Source organism: Scyliorhinus canicula, chromosome 14 (assembly GCF_902713615.1).
Source record: "Scyliorhinus canicula chromosome 14, sScyCan1.1, whole genome shotgun sequence".
In the NCBI taxonomy this organism is placed as follows: domain Eukaryota; kingdom Metazoa; phylum Chordata; class Chondrichthyes; order Carcharhiniformes; family Scyliorhinidae; genus Scyliorhinus; species Scyliorhinus canicula.
This window is the reverse complement of record NC_052159.1, coordinates 154,746,870-154,766,684: the sequence shown is the minus strand read 5'-3', so window position 1 is coordinate 154,766,684 and position 19,815 is coordinate 154,746,870. Positions and strand designations below refer to the sequence as shown.

Sequence of the window (19,815 nt, the reverse complement as noted above, 5' to 3'; positions counted from 1 at the left end):
AGTTACATTCGCTACGCTCCAATCTGCAGGAACTGTTCCAGAGTCTATAGAATCCTGGAAGATGACCACCAATGCTATTTCCAGAGCCACTTCCTTAAGTACTCTGGGCTGTATCAGGCCCTGGGGATTTATCGGCCTTCAATCCCATCAATTTCACGAACACCATTTCTCCACTGATATTGATCGCCTTCAGTTCCTCCCTCTCGCTAAACCCTGCATTTAGTTTAAACTTCTCATGTCTGCTCAATGTGCATAACTTATTAAGAATGAAACATTGCACCCGTTACACGCTAACAATATTTGATTAAAATTTCTCCGTTAACTTTTAGACTTTTATCTGGAGTTATTACAAATGAGCAATTGTTCAGATCCTCACAAACACAATGGCCCGAATTCTCCAGCCGTTGGGATTCCCTATTCCCGCGGCAGCACCCCCCCCACCCCCCCGCTCGCAGGTTTCCCAGCAACGTGGGGGGGGGGGGGCTTCAATGGGAAGTCCCATTGACAAGCGACGGGAGTATAGAATCCCTCCCCCAGCGCTCCGTCGAGAAACTTGCGACTGGGGAATCTAGCCCAGTAGAATATTGTAGAATTTTACAGCACTGGAGGCCATTTGGCCCATTGATTCTGTTCTGGCTCTAACTATCCAGCTAGTCCCTATTTCCCTCGGCTCGTTCTCCATTGCCCTCCAAATGATTCCTTTACGTTGCTGGCTGTATGCATCGTGTTGTCTTTGTGTCTATTTGAAGCCCCTTCTGACCAATATCAGGGTGGTAGTGAGCATAACACCATTATTGTTTGGCAATGAGAGCTTTGATTCCCTCAAATGGCTGATCGAAGCCAGACTGGAAGTGTAGAGCTCTGGGCGTGACCAATCCAAAGGCAATCCAATCTCCCCAGTAACCCCCTACCCACCTCTATCCCATTGCCATGTTCTTTCGGGGTCCTATCACCCTGTAACTTCTTGCATTGAGGTAGCACCTTTGAAAGGGTCGGGACAAAACCTCCGCGGACAAGAGTGATGTGATAATGTGGAAAGCCCGGCAGCCAGTTTGCGCACAGCAAGATTCCAGTGACCTGAATGAGCACTTGATCTTTTTGAAGGTGTTGGTTGAGGACACTGTGGGGGGGGGGGGGGGGGGGGGGGGGGAGGGGGGGGGAATCTCCTCTGCTGTTCGAATACAGCTGTGGGAGCTTCAGTGCCTGCCAGAGAGGGCAGGCGGGGCCTTGCATTAATACCTTCATCCATGAGGTGTAATGTGCCCCAAGAAATATTGCAGAGTCCCGTGGAGTTTGCATCTTGATTTCCCCCCGCTCAAGTGGTGCTTGACCCAAGATATAAAGCGGGCGAACTGGTGGTTTGGGGAGTTGGGATATTCTGTTGGTGAGTCTGGGTTAATGTCGGGTGGGATTGTATTCCTGTATCTCGGAATTCTGCAACTCCCCTTCCTTTCAGAGCCTGCATGCAATGGAAAGCCATGTGATGATCAATTTCCTGCCCACGATCCTGAACCAATTGTTCCGAGTGCTTGCAAGGGCCACGCAGGAGGATGTCGCTGTTAATGTTACAAGGTAAATAAAATGTTTCTGGGTATTGTTGATGTATTTTGAGGGACAATACGCTCAAAATCTCTTGAATTCTAAAGGGGAAAAAATCCTCCATTTTCTGAAATCTTGCTGCTTGAATGTTTACAACAGGAGGACGAGCGGTAAAAATAGAATTAGCAGTGAGCTACAGATTTGGGTTAAGAACACCCATGGCAACATTATCTTGAGCAACTGCTATTTGTCCAGCCTCAAATAAGAACTGGTCGGTTCTACAAAAGGACTAATTGTTGATGCATAATTCAACGTGTGGGAGTTTAAAGTGATTAGTGCAGAATATCAAAAAAAGAGCAATGATTTTTCATTCCTGGAACCTGGGATCCAATCCAGTGCAGACAGTGCACATTAATGTTCCATCCTTTTAGTTGTACAGTTAACTAAATTGCAGCACAAATCCTAGTGAATCTGTACTGACAAACCTTCTTTCTGTCTCTCTCATTCTTTGACTGAGTTTGCAAATATCCTTATTCACTGTCACGTCCGCATTCTTGTTTTATCGCTAGCTTTCTGCCAATCTCACTAATATTTTCTTAAAGCTGCAATCTCTAATTCACAGGCCTTCTGCCTAAAGGCCAGAAAATGCTGGAAATGCTCAGCAGGGCAGGGCATGTACACATACAGGCCCACACACACAGGCCCACACACACAGGCCCACACACATGCATGCATAGGCCCACGTACACAGGTTCGCCCACACAGGCCCAAACACACAGGCCCACACGTGGACACACACAGTCCCACACACGTGCATGCACACACACAGGGCCACACACACGCACACTCAGGCCCACTCACACAGGCCCGCACACACAGGACCGCACACACACACAGACCCGTGCAGACACATGCACAAGCCCGCACACACAGGTCCACACGCGCGCACACACACACACACACACACACGTACACAATAGTGAACTCAAGCATAGCTGTTTACATCTGAGGAGGGAGAAATGTGATTGATGTTTAACCTCCCTCTTTTATTTGAGGTTTCCAGCATTTGCAGTATTTTGCCTTTGTATTTTATCTCTGTTTCCATGCTAACCTTTGATTTCATGAAATTCTCTTTCCTAGAGTTCTTGTTCATATCGTCTCGCAGTGTCATGAAGGATTGGAACACTATCTGAGATCCTACATAAAGGTACTTCTGACAGAGAATTCACCACATGTAATGAAATGTGAATACAGGAATGGTAACGTCAACGTAACTACACAGGGTGCATCAAAGTGAGCCCTGCACCTTGTGAATCATTTGGGGCTGCATTTGCTTATTCCTGGGAATGATGATTCATTCACTGAACCTTTGCCCTCAAATCATTTGACCCTAAATTTAAACGGTCAGTTACTTTGGCGCAACTATGTTCTTCTTCCAATTTGGGGTTTTGAATCTTGTTCCATGTCGAGGTGAAGGTGCGTTAACGGAAGACGGTATTGTCCCTTAATGATTGGCGCATGGGGCTGAATTTTGAGTTGCAGGAGTGGCTGAGCAGGGACGGGTGGTGGGGGGGGGGTATTCAATTTGGAGGGCATCACTGGACTCAAACATCTCCAGACGGTTTCAAACAAAGGTGAAGAGAGAAACTGGGAGCCCAGTTAACAGCCCATTAAACTCCTCAACGAGCTTGTTAACAGGCCATGAGATGATTTTCTAATTGGAAATCGCTGAACCATAACAGTCTGGTGCACACCAACTCACACCTGATTGGGTTCAATGTGAGGAGCTGCAAAGATTTTTGTTGAAACCGGAATAGGTTTTGTCTCCCAGGTGTGTTACCTACGAGATCCGGCACGGGTCTGTTTGACTGTCTGCACAGCCAGTTCTCTGAGTGCTGTGGGCTCTGGCCCTCCTCTTTATCGTGCAAGGCAGCGACAGGCACCGCCAGGGCCACTATCTGCCTTCAGCACTCCTGCTCCAACAGGCGGCCCCTGCCCTCTTGCAGAGCTCGACATCACTGGCCCACGTAAGGCATTGACATTTGAAGATTGTATCAAAGGATCGAGGGACCCAGTCCTTCATCCAGTATTGGGCTTCTGACCCCCAATTCATAGAATCATAGAATTTACAGTACAGAAGGAGGCCATTCGCCCCATCGAGTCTGCACCAGCCTTTGGAAAGAGCACCCCGCCCAAGCCCACACCTCCATCCTATCCCCGTAACCGAACCTAACCTCTTTGGACACTAAGGGCAATTTATCACGGCCAATCCACCTAACCTGCACATCTTTAGACTGTGGGAGGAAACCGGAGCACCCGGAGGAAATCCACGCAGGCACGGAAAACGTGCAGACAGTGCCCCAAGCCGGGAATCGAACCTGGGACCCTGGAGCTGTGAAGCAACTGTGCTAACCACTGTGCTACCGTGCTGCCCAAACGCCCGGTGTTTAACTAGCAGAAGGTTAAACCAAACTGTGTTCAGGTTCACCAATGTGTGCACAGTTGTACAGACGAGGCCTGTATCCCCTCGCATGTCGAAGATCTAATTGTGATATTGGGGAGTGGAGCACTCTCCCCAAAAAGCTGCTCCGGCTGAGGGTCAATGGAAAATGTCAGATTGATAGATTGACAGCTTTGACAAAGAGCCATCCAGACTGGAAACGTTAGCTCCCTCCTCTCTCCACCGACGCTGTCAGACCTGCGGAGGTTGTCCAGCATTTTCTGTTTTTGTTTCAGATTCCAGCATCGGCAGTAATTAGCTTTTATTATGATATTGATAAATCTCTATTCTAAATTTTATGGAATTTGAGCAGTTAAATGGGATTACAAGGGAGATCAGACATGAACTAATCAAATGGCAGAATTATGCTTGAGGGGCTGAATGGCCTTCTGTTGCTTGTGTCCAGTTTTGATCCAGTAATCAGTGGGTTACGCTGCTACCTTTCAAACAACCCTCAGGAATGGTACCCTGAACATTGTATTGCAGTCTATACATTTTATTTTCACATTTAAAATAGGTGTAACCTAGTCACTGGTATCGATGCTAAATCCCAGCAACAGTTCATAGAATCCCTGCAGTACAGAAAGAGGCCAGTTTGGCCTATCGAGTCTGCATCAACCCTTTGAAAGACCGCCCTACCCTGGGCCCCAGCCCTGTCCTGTAACTTCTCCCTAAGGGGCAATTTAGCATGTCCAATCCACCTAACCTGCACATCTTTGGACAGTGGGAAGAAACCGGAGCACCCGGAGGAAACCCACGCAGGCACCGGGAGAACGGGCAGACTCCACAGGGTCACCCAAGGTGGGAATCAAACCCAAGTCCCTGGTGCTGTGAGGCAGCAATGCTAACCACTGCGCCACCGTGCCGCCATGAGTGACTACGTCAAGCTGTGCAGGTCAGGTGGAGACTTTTTCCAAATCATGTCAGGCCTTTTGACATTTAATGTTAAAATGCAAATCTTTCAGTCTATTTTCTGCGAACATTACATTTAACATCGAAAGCGTGGGGTGTCTGGGATCTTTTACATCGTAGCGTGATTTAATACAGTCATCATTTTAGGGGTCAGTTATATTAGTGTTAAGACAAGTAAAGATGAGGTTTATTGCACTGAGCTCCCTGTGTATAAGCATGAATGAATCCTTTCCATCCTCCCAACCTTTCTTTACTTTCCCCAGTTCGTCTTCAAAACGGAGCCTTACAATTCCTCCAAATGCAAGACGGTGCACGAAGAGTTAACCAAATCCATGACTGTTCTGCTCCGAACAACGGCCGACTTTCTGACCTGCAACAAATTGCTCAAGGTAGATTAAAGTTACGTTTCTTGTCATTTTGTTAAAAAAAAAAGCCCTCTGAGCCAGTTTGCTATTTGGAAAAGCAGCTTTGGCGAGCTGCGTGCTCATTGTCCGCGGATAACTGTTTCATCGGGGTTCGGCTTCAATGCCGTTTTGTGAAATGGTTTTTGTGTCAAACAAATGCTCACTGAAACAGGTTCATGGACAGATTGTTTATGCCGGTTCCGGCGATATTTCCATTCCTGTATCAAACTCTAAAATGGGGACCACTTTGAGGTCCCATTTTTACATTTGCACTTTGCGCTGCTATTGAATTGTTTGCTGACAGAGTGAGTTGAGGAAGCTCATGTGGGTCATTACCACCGACACATACTCAATGAGTTGAACAATCCCTTCCTGCGCTGAAACATTCCATGTAATTATTATTTGGAACAGTTCCTCGATACTAATTTCCTGATTTTATTACCCATCTTAAATATTGAGAGTATTTGGGCACAAATTGATCCCAGAGTTCACTTGCACACCATTTATTAAGTAATTGATAAATCCAGTAAGGTTTTAAGACAAATGTTTTTTTACCCAGAGAGTGGTGAGAATGTGGACCTCACTCCCACAGGGAGTGGTTGAGTTGAATGGTATCGAAACATTTAAGGGGAAGCTGGATAAGCACACGAGGGAGAGAGGAATAGAAGGATATACTGATGGGAGGAGATGACGAGGGAGTGGGAGGAGGATTGTGTGCAGCGTAAACACCAGCATGGACCAGTTGGGCCGAATGGCCTGTTTCTGTGCTGTAAATTCAATGCGATGAACAGGCAGTGGCAGTCACGCTGAAGTTTGGGGGAGTAGATGGGTGTTGTGGCCAGTGATCCTGCCCAGGGGTTAATGCTCTGGGACATCGGTTCAAATCGCAACACGGCATCTGGTGTAATTTAAATTTAAGTAGTAATCCGGAATATAAAGCTCGACTCAGTAACGATGACCATAAAACTAGTCAGAGAAGGAAATTGGCCGTCCTTACTCGGTCTGGCCGACAGGTGACTCCAGACCCACAGCAATGTGGTTGACTCTGAAATGACCTTGTGAGACACTCAGTTCAAGGGGCGATTTGGGATGGGCAACAAATGCAGGTCCAGCCAGCAGCGCTCACGTCCCATGAAAGAATTGAAAAGAATATGAACACAGCCGATAATGGGTGGTATTCTCTGGGCAATCACGCCGGCGGATCCATTACAGTCCTGGCGACAGCGCACCCTGGCTTCGAGGCAGCAAGGGCAGCGTTCAACGGGAAACCCCGTTGACGGCAGCGAGACCAGAAGATCCTCCCGCCAGCCACTGGCAATCCGCCCTCCGCGGCTGAGGGGCAGGAAGGTCCCAGGCCACGACTGCACAGACGTTGAATTTAAACGATGTCACTGGGATTGCCCGTGTTAATCGTTGATTTGAAATTAAATGAAAAATGAAAATCGCTTATTGCCACGAGAAAATTGCTTATTGCCACGAGTAGGCTTCAAATGAAGTTACTGTGAAAAGCCCCTAGTCGCCACATTCCGCCGCCTGTTCGGGGAGGCTGGTACGGGAATCGAACCGTGCTGCTGGCCTGCCTTGGTCTACTTTAAAAGCCAGCGATTTAGCCCAGTGTGCTAAACCAGCCCCTGGTGCTGTCATCGTCATTACAACAGCGAATGTTCGTAGACGGGAGATTTTCGATCAATTCAAGTGTCTTCTGCCCTGTACATAATGCATCACCTTGTGACAACTGAGATTTCAAAATTCCGTTCTTTATACTTTCGGCTTTTGTTTCTTTTCAGTATTCCTGGTTTTTCCTGGAGGCATTAATCAAGTCAATGGCTCAACATCTTATAGAAACCGGCAAATTGAAGGTAAGTCCCTAATGTCCCAATGTGCAGGAGGATTTCTGCAGGGCGGGGGAGGAGGTCCACACGGATGAGAACATCAGGGTAGATCAGTTGGGCTGAATGGCCTGTTACTGTCCTGTAAGTTGTATCAATTGTGGGTTTCTGTTTGGTTAATTTTCACCGACATATCCATCTAGTTAGATGTTTCAAAGCTATTAAACGGCATGAATCATTTTCAACCCTCGCCTTTAATCTGGTGATTGAACACGCTGTTGGTTGTTTAGCGAATGGATTCCAAGAATCCAGGACACTTCACATCTGTTTTGTATTTTGTTTTTGTCCAGCTGTCTGCCATTGCAAAGCCAGAATGTGAATTATTGCGGTGCTTCACATTACTCCTGCTCTGGGAGGAGCTGTGAATGCCATTGTGTAGGAATGAGTGAAGTGGTTTAAAACCCCAGATGAAGGAATAGGAAATATAAACACTGAAACTTCCAGATTCGGAAGGTTGTGGGTTCAAGTCTCACTCCGGAGGGATGAGCACAACATCCAGGCGGACACGGGCAGCTGAGTACTGAGGGTCAGTACTGAGGGAGCACCGCACTGTCAGAGGGTCAGCACTGAGGGAGTGCCTCACTGTCAGAGGGTCAGTACTGAGGGAGTGCCGCACTGTCAGAGGGTCAGTACTGAGGGAGTGCCGCACTGTCAGAGGGTCAGTACTGAGGGATTGCCGCACTGTCAGAGGGTCAGTACTGAGGGAGTGCCGCACTGTCAGAGGGTCAGCACTGAGGGAGTGCCTCACTGTCAGAGGGTCAGTACTGAGGGAGTGCCGCACTGTCAGAGGGTCAGTACTGAGGGAGTGCTGCACTGTCAGAGGGTCAGTACTGAGGGAGTGCTGCACTGTCAGAGGGTCAGTACCGAGGGAGCGCTGCACTGTCAGAGGGTCAGTACTGAGGGAGTGCCGCACTGTCAGAGGGTCAGTACTGAAGGAGTGCTGCACTGTCAGAGGGTCAGTACTGAGGGAGTGCCGCACTGTCAGAGGGTCAGTACTGAGGGAGTGGCCGCACTGTCAGAGGGTCAGTACTGAGGGAGTGCTCCACTGTCAGAGGGTCAGTACTGAGGGAGTGCCGCACTGTCAGAGGGTCAGTACTGAGGGAGTGCCGCACTGTCAGAGGGTCAGTACTGAGGGAGTGCTGCGAGGGTTGTGAAAGGACCCCTTGGCACTAATTTGAAGAAGATCAGGGAGGTTCACTGTGGTGTTCTAGCTGTTAATTATCCCTAACGCAACATCACTAAAAACATTGGGCGCGATTCTCCCAATGCGAGACTAAGTGGCGACGCCGGAGTGAAACCCGGAGTGTTTCACTCTGGCGTCTGAGGCCGCTCCTCGCCCCCTATTCTCCCACCCCCAGGGGGTTAGGAGCGGCGGCGCGCCAATCCCACGTGCTAGGCCTTGACGCCTGCGTCAAAGCGCGCCGCCTGTATGACGCGGTCGGCGGCGCCTAAATGATGTCACCCGCGTCCTCCCCTCCTCTGCCCCGCAAGACATGGAGGATTGATCTTGCGGGGCGGCAGAGGGAAAAGAGTGCGTCTTTCAGAGACGCCGGCCCGACGATCAGTGGGCACCGATCGCAGGCCAGATCCCTCCTGAGCGCCCCCCTGGTGCTCGATCCTCCCTCCGCCCCCCACAGGCCCCACACGCAGCGTTCGCGCGCTGTTCACGCCGGCAGCGACCAGGTGTGGTTGGCGCCGGCGTGAACCGGTCGTATTAGGCAGATTCTCCGAGCGGCCTGTCGCAAAACGCGACACGCCGTTTTGGGGGGGGGGTGGGAGAATCGCGTGCGGGTGCCAGGGCGGCGTGGCATGAATCGCCCGGCACTCCCGCGATTCTCCCACCCGGCGTAGGGGTCGGAGAATCCCGCCCATTATCTGTTCATGGTCTCATTGCTGTTCTTGGGATCTTGCTGTGCACAAAATGGCTGTCACGTTTTCAATGTTGCAGCAATGTTGACACCTCAGAATGTGCTTCACTCGATGTTTGTTGGTTGCCTTATGAGGAAAGGGTGAGCAAGTTGGGCCCCTACTTATTGGAGTTCAGAAGTATGAGAGGTGGTCTTATTGAAACGTAAGGGGCCGGATTCTCCGGGTCCCCAGTCGTGTGTTTCTTGGCGACGCGCCATTCGCTGGCGGTGAGCTTCCATCTTCCTGCCGCTTGTCAATGGGATTTCCCATTGTAACCACCCCACAACGCTGGTGTATCTAGAAACTAGGGGATTAGTTTTGAATGGGAGACTCCCTGGGCGGGACTCTCCCGTCCCACGGCAGAGTGTGCACTCCGTCGCGTTTTACGATGGTGTGAACGGGCCGCTCCCATGTCTAATTCTGTCTAACGATGGCGGTTCACGTCGCTCCAGCTGCCGATCCGGCCCGGCACGGGGCTGGGAGAATCCCACCCCCATATTTTGCAACAGAGATGAGGATCAATTTTTTGGGGGGGGTCCATTAGTCTGTGAAATGCTCTCCCCAGAGTGGAGGCTGCACGTCATTGAATAGATTAAAGACTGAATTGGGCAGATTTCTGATCGATGAGGGAGGTGAGGGTTATGAGCGATGGACAGGAAAGTGGAGTTCAGGCCAGTGTTAGGCCATCGACAATCTCATTGAATGGCAGAGCAGGGTTGAGGGGTGAAAATGGCCTACACCTGCTCCTATTTTTGGAATTTCTACCTTCCAGTTAGGTTGGCTGGCAGTTCTCCAAGGAAGACGCCATCTGCTGCCCATGAGTGCTCATTACACCCTTATCATTCAGGCCATATACAAAATCTGGGGAATCATGAAAATGTCTTTGGGGCTATTCCCTAGAGCTTAGAAGAATGGGAGGTGAGTACAACATTCTTACAGGGTAGATGCAGAAAGGCTATTTCTCCATGGATTTTGGGGGGGGGGGGGGGGGGGGGGGGGGTCGGTATCTAGAACCAGGGAACATAGTCTCGGTATAAGGGGCAGGCCATTTCGGAGAGAGATGAGTGTGATGTTCTTTGTGATTCTTGTTCTCAGGATGGATGTTGTGGTGTTCACAAAGACCAGAGAAGCTACGTTCGGAACAACGCTAACATTTATTTACACTACTTAAATTCAGTTCGACCACTTACTCCTAAAGTAAAGTAAACAATAAGCTAGTCTATAATGTATACTCAACTACACGAGTCTCATTACTCTTTCTAACACCGTACTGCACTCTCTATCACTGCTCTCTCTAGCTCTCCTCTCCAGCCCTCTCCCAGAGATCCGTGAGTCACTACTTTATATACTTCTGTAACCAGCTCCATCTAGTGGTTATCTACATCATTACATTAACCTTTTGTTATCTGTACATTTCCTATAATGTCACAATCAGGAGGAATTCCTTCAATTGGAGGGTGGTTAACCTTTGGGATTCACAGTCCAGCTCTGCCAATGAGTATGTTCAAGGCAGATTGACCGATATTTCAATATTAAAGATAGCAAAGGATATGGGAAAATAACTTTGAGGTAGATCAGCCGTAATCTAGTTGAATGGTGGAGCAGGCTTGAGGGGCTGAAGGGGCCCGCTCCTATTTCCTGTGTCCCTGTATACTTCACAGATGCAAGTCACTGTCGTAATATCAGAAACGCGGCACCCAGTTTATGCACAGCAAGATCCCACAAATAACCACGCGACGCCAACATAATGATGTTGACTTGAGTGACAAATCTTGGTCTCCGGGAGAGACCTTCCCCCGCTCCTCTTTGAAACAGTGGCCAAGGCATCTTTGCCAATGACCGGACAGGGCAAATGGTGCCTCGGTTTAATGTCTCATTTGAAAGACAGCAACTCCGACGGTGCAGCACTCTGTCAACACTGTACTGGGGGCCGGCCAGCTGAAATAGGATAAGGACTCTTTGTGACTGATGTGACCTTTAGATAAAGTCGCAGGAACTGCTTGTGGTGTTAAAGATGCACAGAAGTGAATGCGATGAAACAAGATTCACAATTTTCCAGCAGTGTGCGCAGCGATTATCTTTAACTTTTCAGCAATGAATTCTGGGTGCTGGGCAAGAGTAAAGATCCTTCTACTATCCCCGAGAATTTCAGTGAAATCGCTCCTTCCCTGTCGCTGAGTCAAAGTCCTGGAACTCCGGACTTCCGGTGGGGACTGGGTAGGAGAAGGTCGCACATAAGGTGACTCCGGCCATGGCCTTTGCTTTTTGGACTTTTTAACCCAACGTCCGGGGATTTTGGTCATCAAAACCAGCCCATCGTACGGGATTAGGAATTTGTCGACGAAAATATGTTGAAGTGTGTGATGAAGGCTGGTGGCAAGAAGATTACAGGGGCTTCGAGAGAACCAGTGAGCTCGCGAGGCCCAGCAGGAGGGAAGGCGGTGAACCCGGCCTCGGGTATGGCTGCTCCTATCACAGTGCAAACACTGACTGGGGTGATGGCGCAAGAATTCCAAAAACAGTTCGCGAAGCATTTTGAGGAGCAGGGCTGGGTGATGATGGAAACCCTCAAGCGGTCAATTGAGGAGGCAATTCGGAAGAAGCTGGAAAAAGATTTTGGAGCATGGAGAGGTGCTGAAGGGTGTGGAGGCGCTATTGTCACGGCGTGGTGATGGAGTCACCTGTTTGGAAGCCGAGGTGTTTCTGGTAGAGGAGCGGAACAAGACTCTGAGGGGAAAGGTGGATGTCTTGGAGAACAGGCCGAGGAGACAGAACCTCAGATTCGTGGGGTTGATGGAGGTCCCAAAGCCGACTGAGTACTTTTCTCAGATGTCTGTTAAGGGTTTGGGGGGGGGGACATGGGCGATTGTCCCTCCCAGAGTTGGATCAGACCCACCGTGTACTCCAGCGTCGGGTGAATGAGCCGCCGTGGGTGGTGATCATTGGATTCCACAGTTTCCGGGAGAAGGAGCGGGTTCTGCAGTGAGCCAGAGTGAACCGGGACTCGAGGTGGGAAGGAAGCATCATGAGGCTATCCCAAGGTGCCTGAAGCGGAGTTAGTGAAGCGACGTGCAGCTTTTAATAAGGTGAAGTCAGCGTTACTCAGCGGTGGAGTGGTGGAACCCGCGAAGCTGAGAGTGACATTTTGGTCGGAAGATCATTTTTTCATGGTGACAGTCAGTGGCTTTGTGTTTTATAACATGAAAACTTTAATAAAATACTTTTAAAAAAAAAACCCCAGGAACTCCCTCCCTAACAGCACTGTGGGTGTACCCCCCGACATCACACGGACTGCAATGCTTCAAGATGGCGGCACACAACCACCACCTTGAGGGCAATTAGGGATGGGCAATAAATGATGGCCTAGTCAGCGACGTCCACACCCTGTGAAAGAATGAGGAAAATAATGTTACACACGCTTGTATCAATGTGAGCTCCTGATTTTCTGAATCAGATATTTACCTTGTAATTCTTGAATTAAGTATCAACGTTTTACATCAAATTATGGACAGTTTGTGCCTTACCCAACAATTACTTGTATTTACTGAGCATGATTAATGTAATAAAATGTTATTTATGGATAGATTCGACTAGGTGACCAAAACCTTGGCCATGGGAGTAGGATATAAGAAGGGGTAGATTTGAAGAAGGGGTAGATTTGAAGAAGGGGTTGGTTTGAAGAAGGGGTTGGTTTGAAGAAGGGGTAGATTTGAAGAAGGGGTAGATTTGAAGAAGGGGTTGGTTTTAAGAAGTGCTCAAAGACAAAAGGGAGGTTGAATGAGAAAATTGAAACAGAAACCTGAAGGTACAGAGATGGAAGGATGAATATCCCAAGAGGCCAAAATTGGAGGGACACCAAGATTTTGGAGAGTTGTGAGGGGACGCAGGAGATGGGGAAGTTGAAGCCATGGAGGGATTTGAAAACCAGGATCAGATTTTCCAACTGTGCCATGCAAACAGTAGTTGTTGATTTGGTGTTCTGAAAGGTCCTTGTCATTGTCTGGTTCCTGTAGTTGTTCCGGAATCAGCGGTTCCCAGCCTCCTACCAACACACGGTGGAGACCCTCGTCAACCTGTTAATGCCGCACATCACCCAGAAATACAAAGACAAGCCAGAGGAGGCCCGCAATGCAAATCACAGCCTCGCTGTCTTCATCAAGGTAAGAACTGTCGAAGCTAACCTCTCCGCCATCTTCGCATGTTTATGTTTGTGGATGTGTATTAAATACTTAACGGCCTTGAGATTCTGAAAAGCAGAGTGAAATTCGATAGCAATAATGATCAGGGGCAGTTGCTGTTGTGAAAAACCCCGGTCAGTGGAGGGTGAAATTTGGTTGGTTAAAACTTGGTACAAGTTATTTTTCAGCCGAAGGGATAGAGAGCCATGATGCCCTCATCGTTCCCCTAGGATGCTTCCATACTCCTGTTGCAAGTCAGATGGTGAAAAGGCATGTTGCGCACTCAATGCCCACGCCAACCACATAATGGGATGGGCAGTCTCCTGCTCGGGTCACTTAGCTTGTCGATGAGCTGAGTTGCCCGTTAATGACCTTTTTCGAAATGGTGGGCAGGCAGGCAATACCGGCCCCTGTGCCCGCCTACTGTGTTATAGGGAATGTGTTGTGTGGGCAGCAAGGCGGTGGGTTAGCTGCCCATCACATTTTACACAGTGGAGTGCCATAAAATTCAGCCCTGTGGCCAACATTTTACTGACAGTCACCAGATTTACCGAGCTGGGTTTAATTTCAATGCTGAGATTCTGTTGTGTTCAGAGAGGGATATGGCATGAGAGGTAAATAAACCAGCAGCAGTTGAGACGCATCTAAGTCCAGCTAGTTAAGGAAACTAGAGAAATTTCAATGAAACAGGGAACCATAACCGATTAGTGTTCAGTAAAGTCACAGAGAGTTCAAATGGCATTGGATCGTGATCGGCCAGAAAGATATCTGCAGATGTCCTCAGGTTTGTGAGAACTTACCTGGGAGACATTATTTGAAATAATTGCGCAGATCGGTGGCTGGACCTCGGAGTTTGTGTGAAAGCCTTTAAGGCACAGGAAATCGGAAGGGTATGATCTAAAACCTGAAAGTTAAACCTCGATGGAAGTCGCAGAGGGAAAGCATAATTTGAAAGAGAATTTGAAAGTGTGAGTTTTGAAAGCGCAATTTGAAACCACTCTTGTAGAAACCGGAGTTCAGTGAGATAAGTGATGGGAGACAAGGAAATAGCTGAGGAACTTAATAAGTACTTTGCGTCAGTCTTCACAGTAGAAGACATGAGTAATATCCCAACAATTCAGGAAAGTCAGGGGGCAGAGTTGAATATGGTTGCCATCACAAAGGAGAAGGTGCTAGAGAAACTAAAAGGTCTGAAAATTGATAAATCTCCGGGCCCAGATGGGCTACATCCTAGAGTTCTAAAGGAGATAGCTGAAGAAATAGTGGAGGCGTTAGTTATGATCTTTCAAAAGTCACTGGAATCAGGGAAAGTCCCAGAGGATTGGAAAATCGCTGTTGTAACCCCCCTGTTCAAGAAGGGAACAAGAAAAAAGATGGAAAATTATAGGCCAATTAGCCTAACCTCGATTGTTGGCAAAATTCTAGAATCCATCGTTAAGGATGAGATTTCTAAATTCTTGGAAGTGCAGGGTCGGATTAGGACAAGTCAGCATGGATTTAGTAAGGGGAGGTCGTGCCTGACAAACCTGTTAGAGTTCTTTGAAGAGATAACAAATAGGTTAGACCAAGGAGAGCCAATGGATGTTATCTATCTTGACTTCCAAAAGGCCTTTGACAAGGTACCTCACGGGAGACTGCTGAGTAAAATAAGGGCCCATGGTATTCGAGGCAAGGTACTAACATGGATTGACGATTGGCTGTCAGACAGAAGGCAGAGAGTTGGGATAAAAGGTTCTTTTTCGGAATGGCAACCGGTGACAAGTGGTGTCCCGCAGGGTTCAGTGTTGGGGCCACAGCTGTTCTCTTTATATATTAACGATCTAGATGACGGGACTGGGGGCATTCTGGCCAAGTTTGCCGATGATACAAAGATAGGTGGAGGGGCAGGTAGTATTGAGGAGGTGGGGAGGCTGCAGAAAGATTTAGACAGTTTAGGAGAATGGTCCAAGAAGTGGCTGATGAAATTCAACGTGGGCAAGTGCGAGGTCTTGCACTTTGGAAAAAGAATAGAGGCATGGACTATTTTCTAAACGGTGACAAAATTCATATTGCTAAAGTGCAAAGGGACTTGGGAGTCCTAGTCCAGGAGTCTCTAAAGGTAAACTTGCAGGTTGAGTCCGTAATTAAGAAAGCAAATGTAATGTTGTCATTTATCTCAAGAGGTTTGGAATATAAAAGCAGGGATGTACTTCTGAGGCTTTATAAAGCACTAGTTAGGCCCCATTTAGAATACTGTGAGCAATTTTGGGCCCCATACCTCAGGAAGGACATACTAGCACTGGAGCGGGTCCAGCGGAGATTCACACGGATGATCCCAGGAATGGTAGGCCTAACATACGATGAACGTCTGAGGATCGTGGGATTATATTCATTGGAGTTTAGGAGGTTGAGGGGAGATCTAATAGAAACTTACAAGATAATGAATGGCTTGGATAGGATGGACGTAGGGAAGTTGTTTCCATTAGCAGGGGAGACTAGGACGCGGGGGCACAGGCTTAGAATAAAAGGGAGTCACTTTAGAACAGAGATGAGGAGAAATTTCTTCAGCCAGAGAGTGGTAGGTCTGTGGAATTCATTGCCACAGAGGGCGGTGGAGGCCGGGACATTGAGTGTCTTTAAGACAGAAATTGATAAATTCTTGATTTCTCGAGGAATTAAGGGCTATGGGGAGAGAGCGGGTAAATGGAGTTGAAATCAACCATGAATTAATGGTGGAGTGGACTCGATGGGCCGAATGGCCTTACTTCCGCTCCTATGTCTTATGGTCTTATGGTCTTATAAGGTGGCTCACGATATAACACTCATCTGGGGGAGAGGGTTTACTGCAAAATCCTCGGACATTCACTTGGCTTCAGAGAGGAGTGTGTCTTACCGCAGTCATCCCATGTGCTTAAAATGGGCTTTGTGTAATGAGACCGTTGTCGGTTACGAATGACATTGTAATGCGGTTGGCTGGGCAGCTGGTTCCTGGTGCAGAGCGAGGCCAGCAGCGTGGGTTCAATTCCCGAACCGGCTGAGGTTATTCATGAAGGCCCCGCCTTCTGAACCTTGCCCCTCGCCTGAGGTGTGGTGACCCTCAGATTAAACCACCACCCGTTAGCTCTCCCCCTCAAAGGGGAAAGCAGCCTATGGTCATCTGGGACTATGGCAACTTTACTTTAATCCGTGTTCATCTTAAAAATCTGTGTGTACTTGTTAAGCTAAATGAGGAGTATTGTATTATAACCCACTTATTTTCATGTTTAATAAATGGTTTTTTTTTGTTGTTAAAATTAATTTCAACTAAATAGAGTCCCGTGACTCTGTCCTTCCATATTTTATAAAGAGCGCAATCTGCCGGCCGCATTGTGCGAGAGCGCAACACAGCCGGCAGATCCCAGGAGAGGCCTCGCGTGGGCTTCCCAGCAGCTTTACCCCCCTCGCGGGATCGGAATCCTACTCCAAAGGGCCGTGCCCCTACAGAGGTTTTAAACCTACTTAGGCGGGCATACCCGGGATCTCCCAGCCTCCCCAGCGAGGCCGCAGCCAGGGCGCTGTTTAGTACTGCTCCACGCAAACATGGACCATGCAGAACCGCACCGAAGGGTCTCTGAGGCCCTCAGAAGCCCTTGGGTGGTTAGGGATAGTGAGGGTGGCTGCCTGGCCCTCCCGCTGGAATGCGGGCACCCTGGCGCTGCCACCCTGGCACTGCCGACGTGCCCAGTTGGCACTGCCAAACTGACAGGAGCACTGCCAGGGTGGCACTGTCAAGGGTCAGGGCCCGAGGGGCCATGCCCATGAAAGTAGGGTGGAGAGGGGGGTATAAAGGGTGGGGATGTGCAGGACAGGTAAGGAGGGGCCTCTGGGAGGTTGGTGGGGATGACGAGTGGGAGTCCTGAAGGGGGGCCTGTAAGGGTGTCTGAGGGTTCTAAAGAGTAGCGGGCTCCCAGAGGCCCCACAGTGGGGTTCCCTGACTTGAGGGGGGAGGGTAATGTCCGTGTGTGTGAGGGATTACATTGCCCATGGATGGGGGACCCACAAAGGGCGACATGGAAGTACAGTGGTTAACACTGTCGTTTCACAGCGCCAGGGTCCCAGGTTCGATTCCCGGCTTGGTTCACTGTCTGTGCGGAGTCTGCACATTCTCCCCGTGCTTGGGTTTTCTCCGGGTGCTCCGGTTTCCTCCCACAAGTCCCGAAAGACGTGCTATTGGTTAATTTGGACATTCTGAATTTTCCCTCTGTGTACCCGGATAGGCGCCGGAATCTGGTGACTCGGGGATTTTCACAGTAACTTCACTGCAGTGTTAATGTAAGCCTACTTGCTAGATTACTGTTTTAGGAAGGTGGTACCTGTGAGGGAGGTACAGGATCGTTGCACGATGTTTATCGTTGTTTGTATATGGTTTACTGTTACTGTTATAAAATCACAAATGCCTTAATAAAATATTTACAAAAAAAAATGTACGCCTACTTGTGACAATAATAAAGATTATGTATTTATAAGTTCACTTAGAGATCGGGGCACCCTTTCAAAATGGCGTCCCAATCTCCGTGTTCAGCTCCCCTAGGGCTGGGAGCTCCCCTCGGGCTGGGAAAAGTTCTAAGAATGGGCTAAACGGGCGAGAAATCAGTCAGAACACATAAGTTTCCAACCGGTCATTATTTATCTATTCTATAATTTGCAGAGATGCTTCTCGCTCATGGACAGAGGTTTTGTCTTCAAGCAAATTAACAATTACATGAAGTGGTTCAGTCCTGGAAACCCAAAGGTTGGCACGATATTCCCTTGGCTCATTGTTTGAAATGTCTGCATCCTTGGTGGGTGGGGCCATAGGGCTGCGCCCGGTGTTTATAAATGTGTGCTGTGCGCAATTGTAAAAAATGATCGCATTATGGGTCATGTGCTCAGTACCTCCCACAATGTGCAATTCGGAGCTGCAATGAGCGTGAACTTTGTAAGTAACGTTCCCTCGGTGTATAGAAATGAATTTTGTGCAACCACGGAAGGCTCGGTGTTGGGTGCAGAATGTTTCGTGTGCAGTTACTGAAAGCAGCAGAACCCATTCCTGCCTCTCTGACCGAAATCTTTTATTTTAGACGCTGTTTGAGCTGAAGTTTGAATTTCTCCGGGTCATCTGCAACCATGAACATTACATTCCATTAAACCTGCCCATGCCTTTCGGAAAGGGCAGAGTTCAGAGATATCAAGGTAATTGTTCTTGGGGGGTGGGGGGGGGGTGGGGGGGGAAAGACTACGCACTGGGCTGTGCGGATTGCCGGCTTTCGCTGAACTTATCGAGCTTTGATTTTTAATTTGATTTTTTTTTTTTGTTGGGGAAATCCTCATTGCTAACAGTTGCTTCATTCTTTTTGTGGTCTTTTTCCAACCCCCCCTCCCCCAATTTGTTACCCCCTTCCGTTGATTAGCGTTTCTTTCACCAACGGTGGAGTCATGTGCTGCCGCTGTAGGTAGGTATACGGGATATTGTGCTTGCTCATTGCAGAGAAGGAGTGTTCAGCCAGGAAGCACGTTACACTCTTAAAATCTCTCACGTCGATGGTTTGTTCGGTCAGTACCGACATTGGGAAAATAAAACATAAAAGCTGAAGCGCAGTTTAAATTTTAAAATTGCAATCGTGATAACCAATCTGTTCGTTATGTGAAAGGTTTAGTTCACGACTCGACAAACCTCCATCCACATTGGCGAGTTCCTTGCTGGGGTCCCATAAGGTCTGCCGCTCAAATTGAGCATTCGCCCATTAACCCTTTCCTGAGCGTTAGCCTTCTCACAGTCGTTGATGTATTTGATTTTTTTTTTAAATTAAAGATATAAGTAGTTTCATTATTTTTATTTTCTGGCTAGAAAAAGAGAATCTAAATGGGATTGAGGAGGAAAGGGACTATCAGCAGGGTCACAGCACAGAAGGAGACCATTCAGCCCCTCTTGTGTCGATGCCAGCTCTCCACAAGATCAGTTCAGCGAGTCCTCTTTCCCCACAGCCTTGCAAATGTTTTCTCTTTAGTACAAATACACAAATTGCTAAAAGTAGCAACAGGACCTTACCAAAAATAAACCATGCACTTGTGTTTATTTGTGGAGATAGAATAAAAAAATTAGAGGACTTGTGTTAAGCTTGTATCTAACCTTGGTTAGACATGATTTAGAGGATTGTGCGACTCCTCTTCACGTTAAGAAAAGGGGTAGCATGGTGGTTAGCATAAATTCTTCACAGCTCCAAGGTCCCAGGTTCAATTCCCGGCTGGGTCACTGTCTGTGCGGAGTCTGCACGTCCTCCCCGTGTGTGCGTGGGTTTCCTCCGGGTGCTCCGGTTTCCTCCCACAGTCCAAAGATGTGCGGGTTAGGTGGATTGGCCATGCTAAATTGCCCTTAGTGTCAAAGTAAGGTTAATGGGGGGGGGTTGTTGGGTTACTGGTATAGGGTGGATACATTAGGCTTGAGTAGGGTGATCATTGCTCGGCACAACATCGAGGGCCGAAGGGCC

The 19,815-nt window shown here is 48.4% G+C and overlaps 1 protein-coding gene across 12 annotated transcripts in view; it reads left to right on the top strand.

Moving 5' to 3' along the window:
- The window catches only part of dock9b (dedicator of cytokinesis 9b), a 356,481-nt gene that overhangs the window by 245,072 nt on the left and 91,594 nt on the right, over positions 1-19,815 (top strand). For 8 of the 12 annotated variants that reach the window (XM_038819159.1, XM_038819165.1, XM_038819164.1 and 5 more), the window contains exons 24-32: positions 1,457-1,572; positions 2,680-2,746; positions 5,215-5,340; positions 7,143-7,214; positions 10,451-10,480; positions 13,166-13,312; positions 17,997-18,080; positions 18,409-18,520; positions 18,739-18,780. In XM_038819159.1, coding sequence (XP_038675087.1) covers positions 1,457-1,572; positions 2,680-2,746; positions 5,215-5,340; positions 7,143-7,214; positions 10,451-10,480; positions 13,166-13,312; positions 17,997-18,080; positions 18,409-18,520; positions 18,739-18,780 — 796 coding nt within the window. The remainder of the gene's footprint in view (positions 1-1,456; positions 1,573-2,679; positions 2,747-5,214; positions 5,341-7,142; positions 7,215-10,450; positions 10,481-13,165; positions 13,313-17,996; positions 18,081-18,408; positions 18,521-18,738; positions 18,781-19,815) is intronic. The other 4 variants (XM_038819157.1, XM_038819162.1, XM_038819160.1 and 1 more) reach the window with 3 other exon arrangements.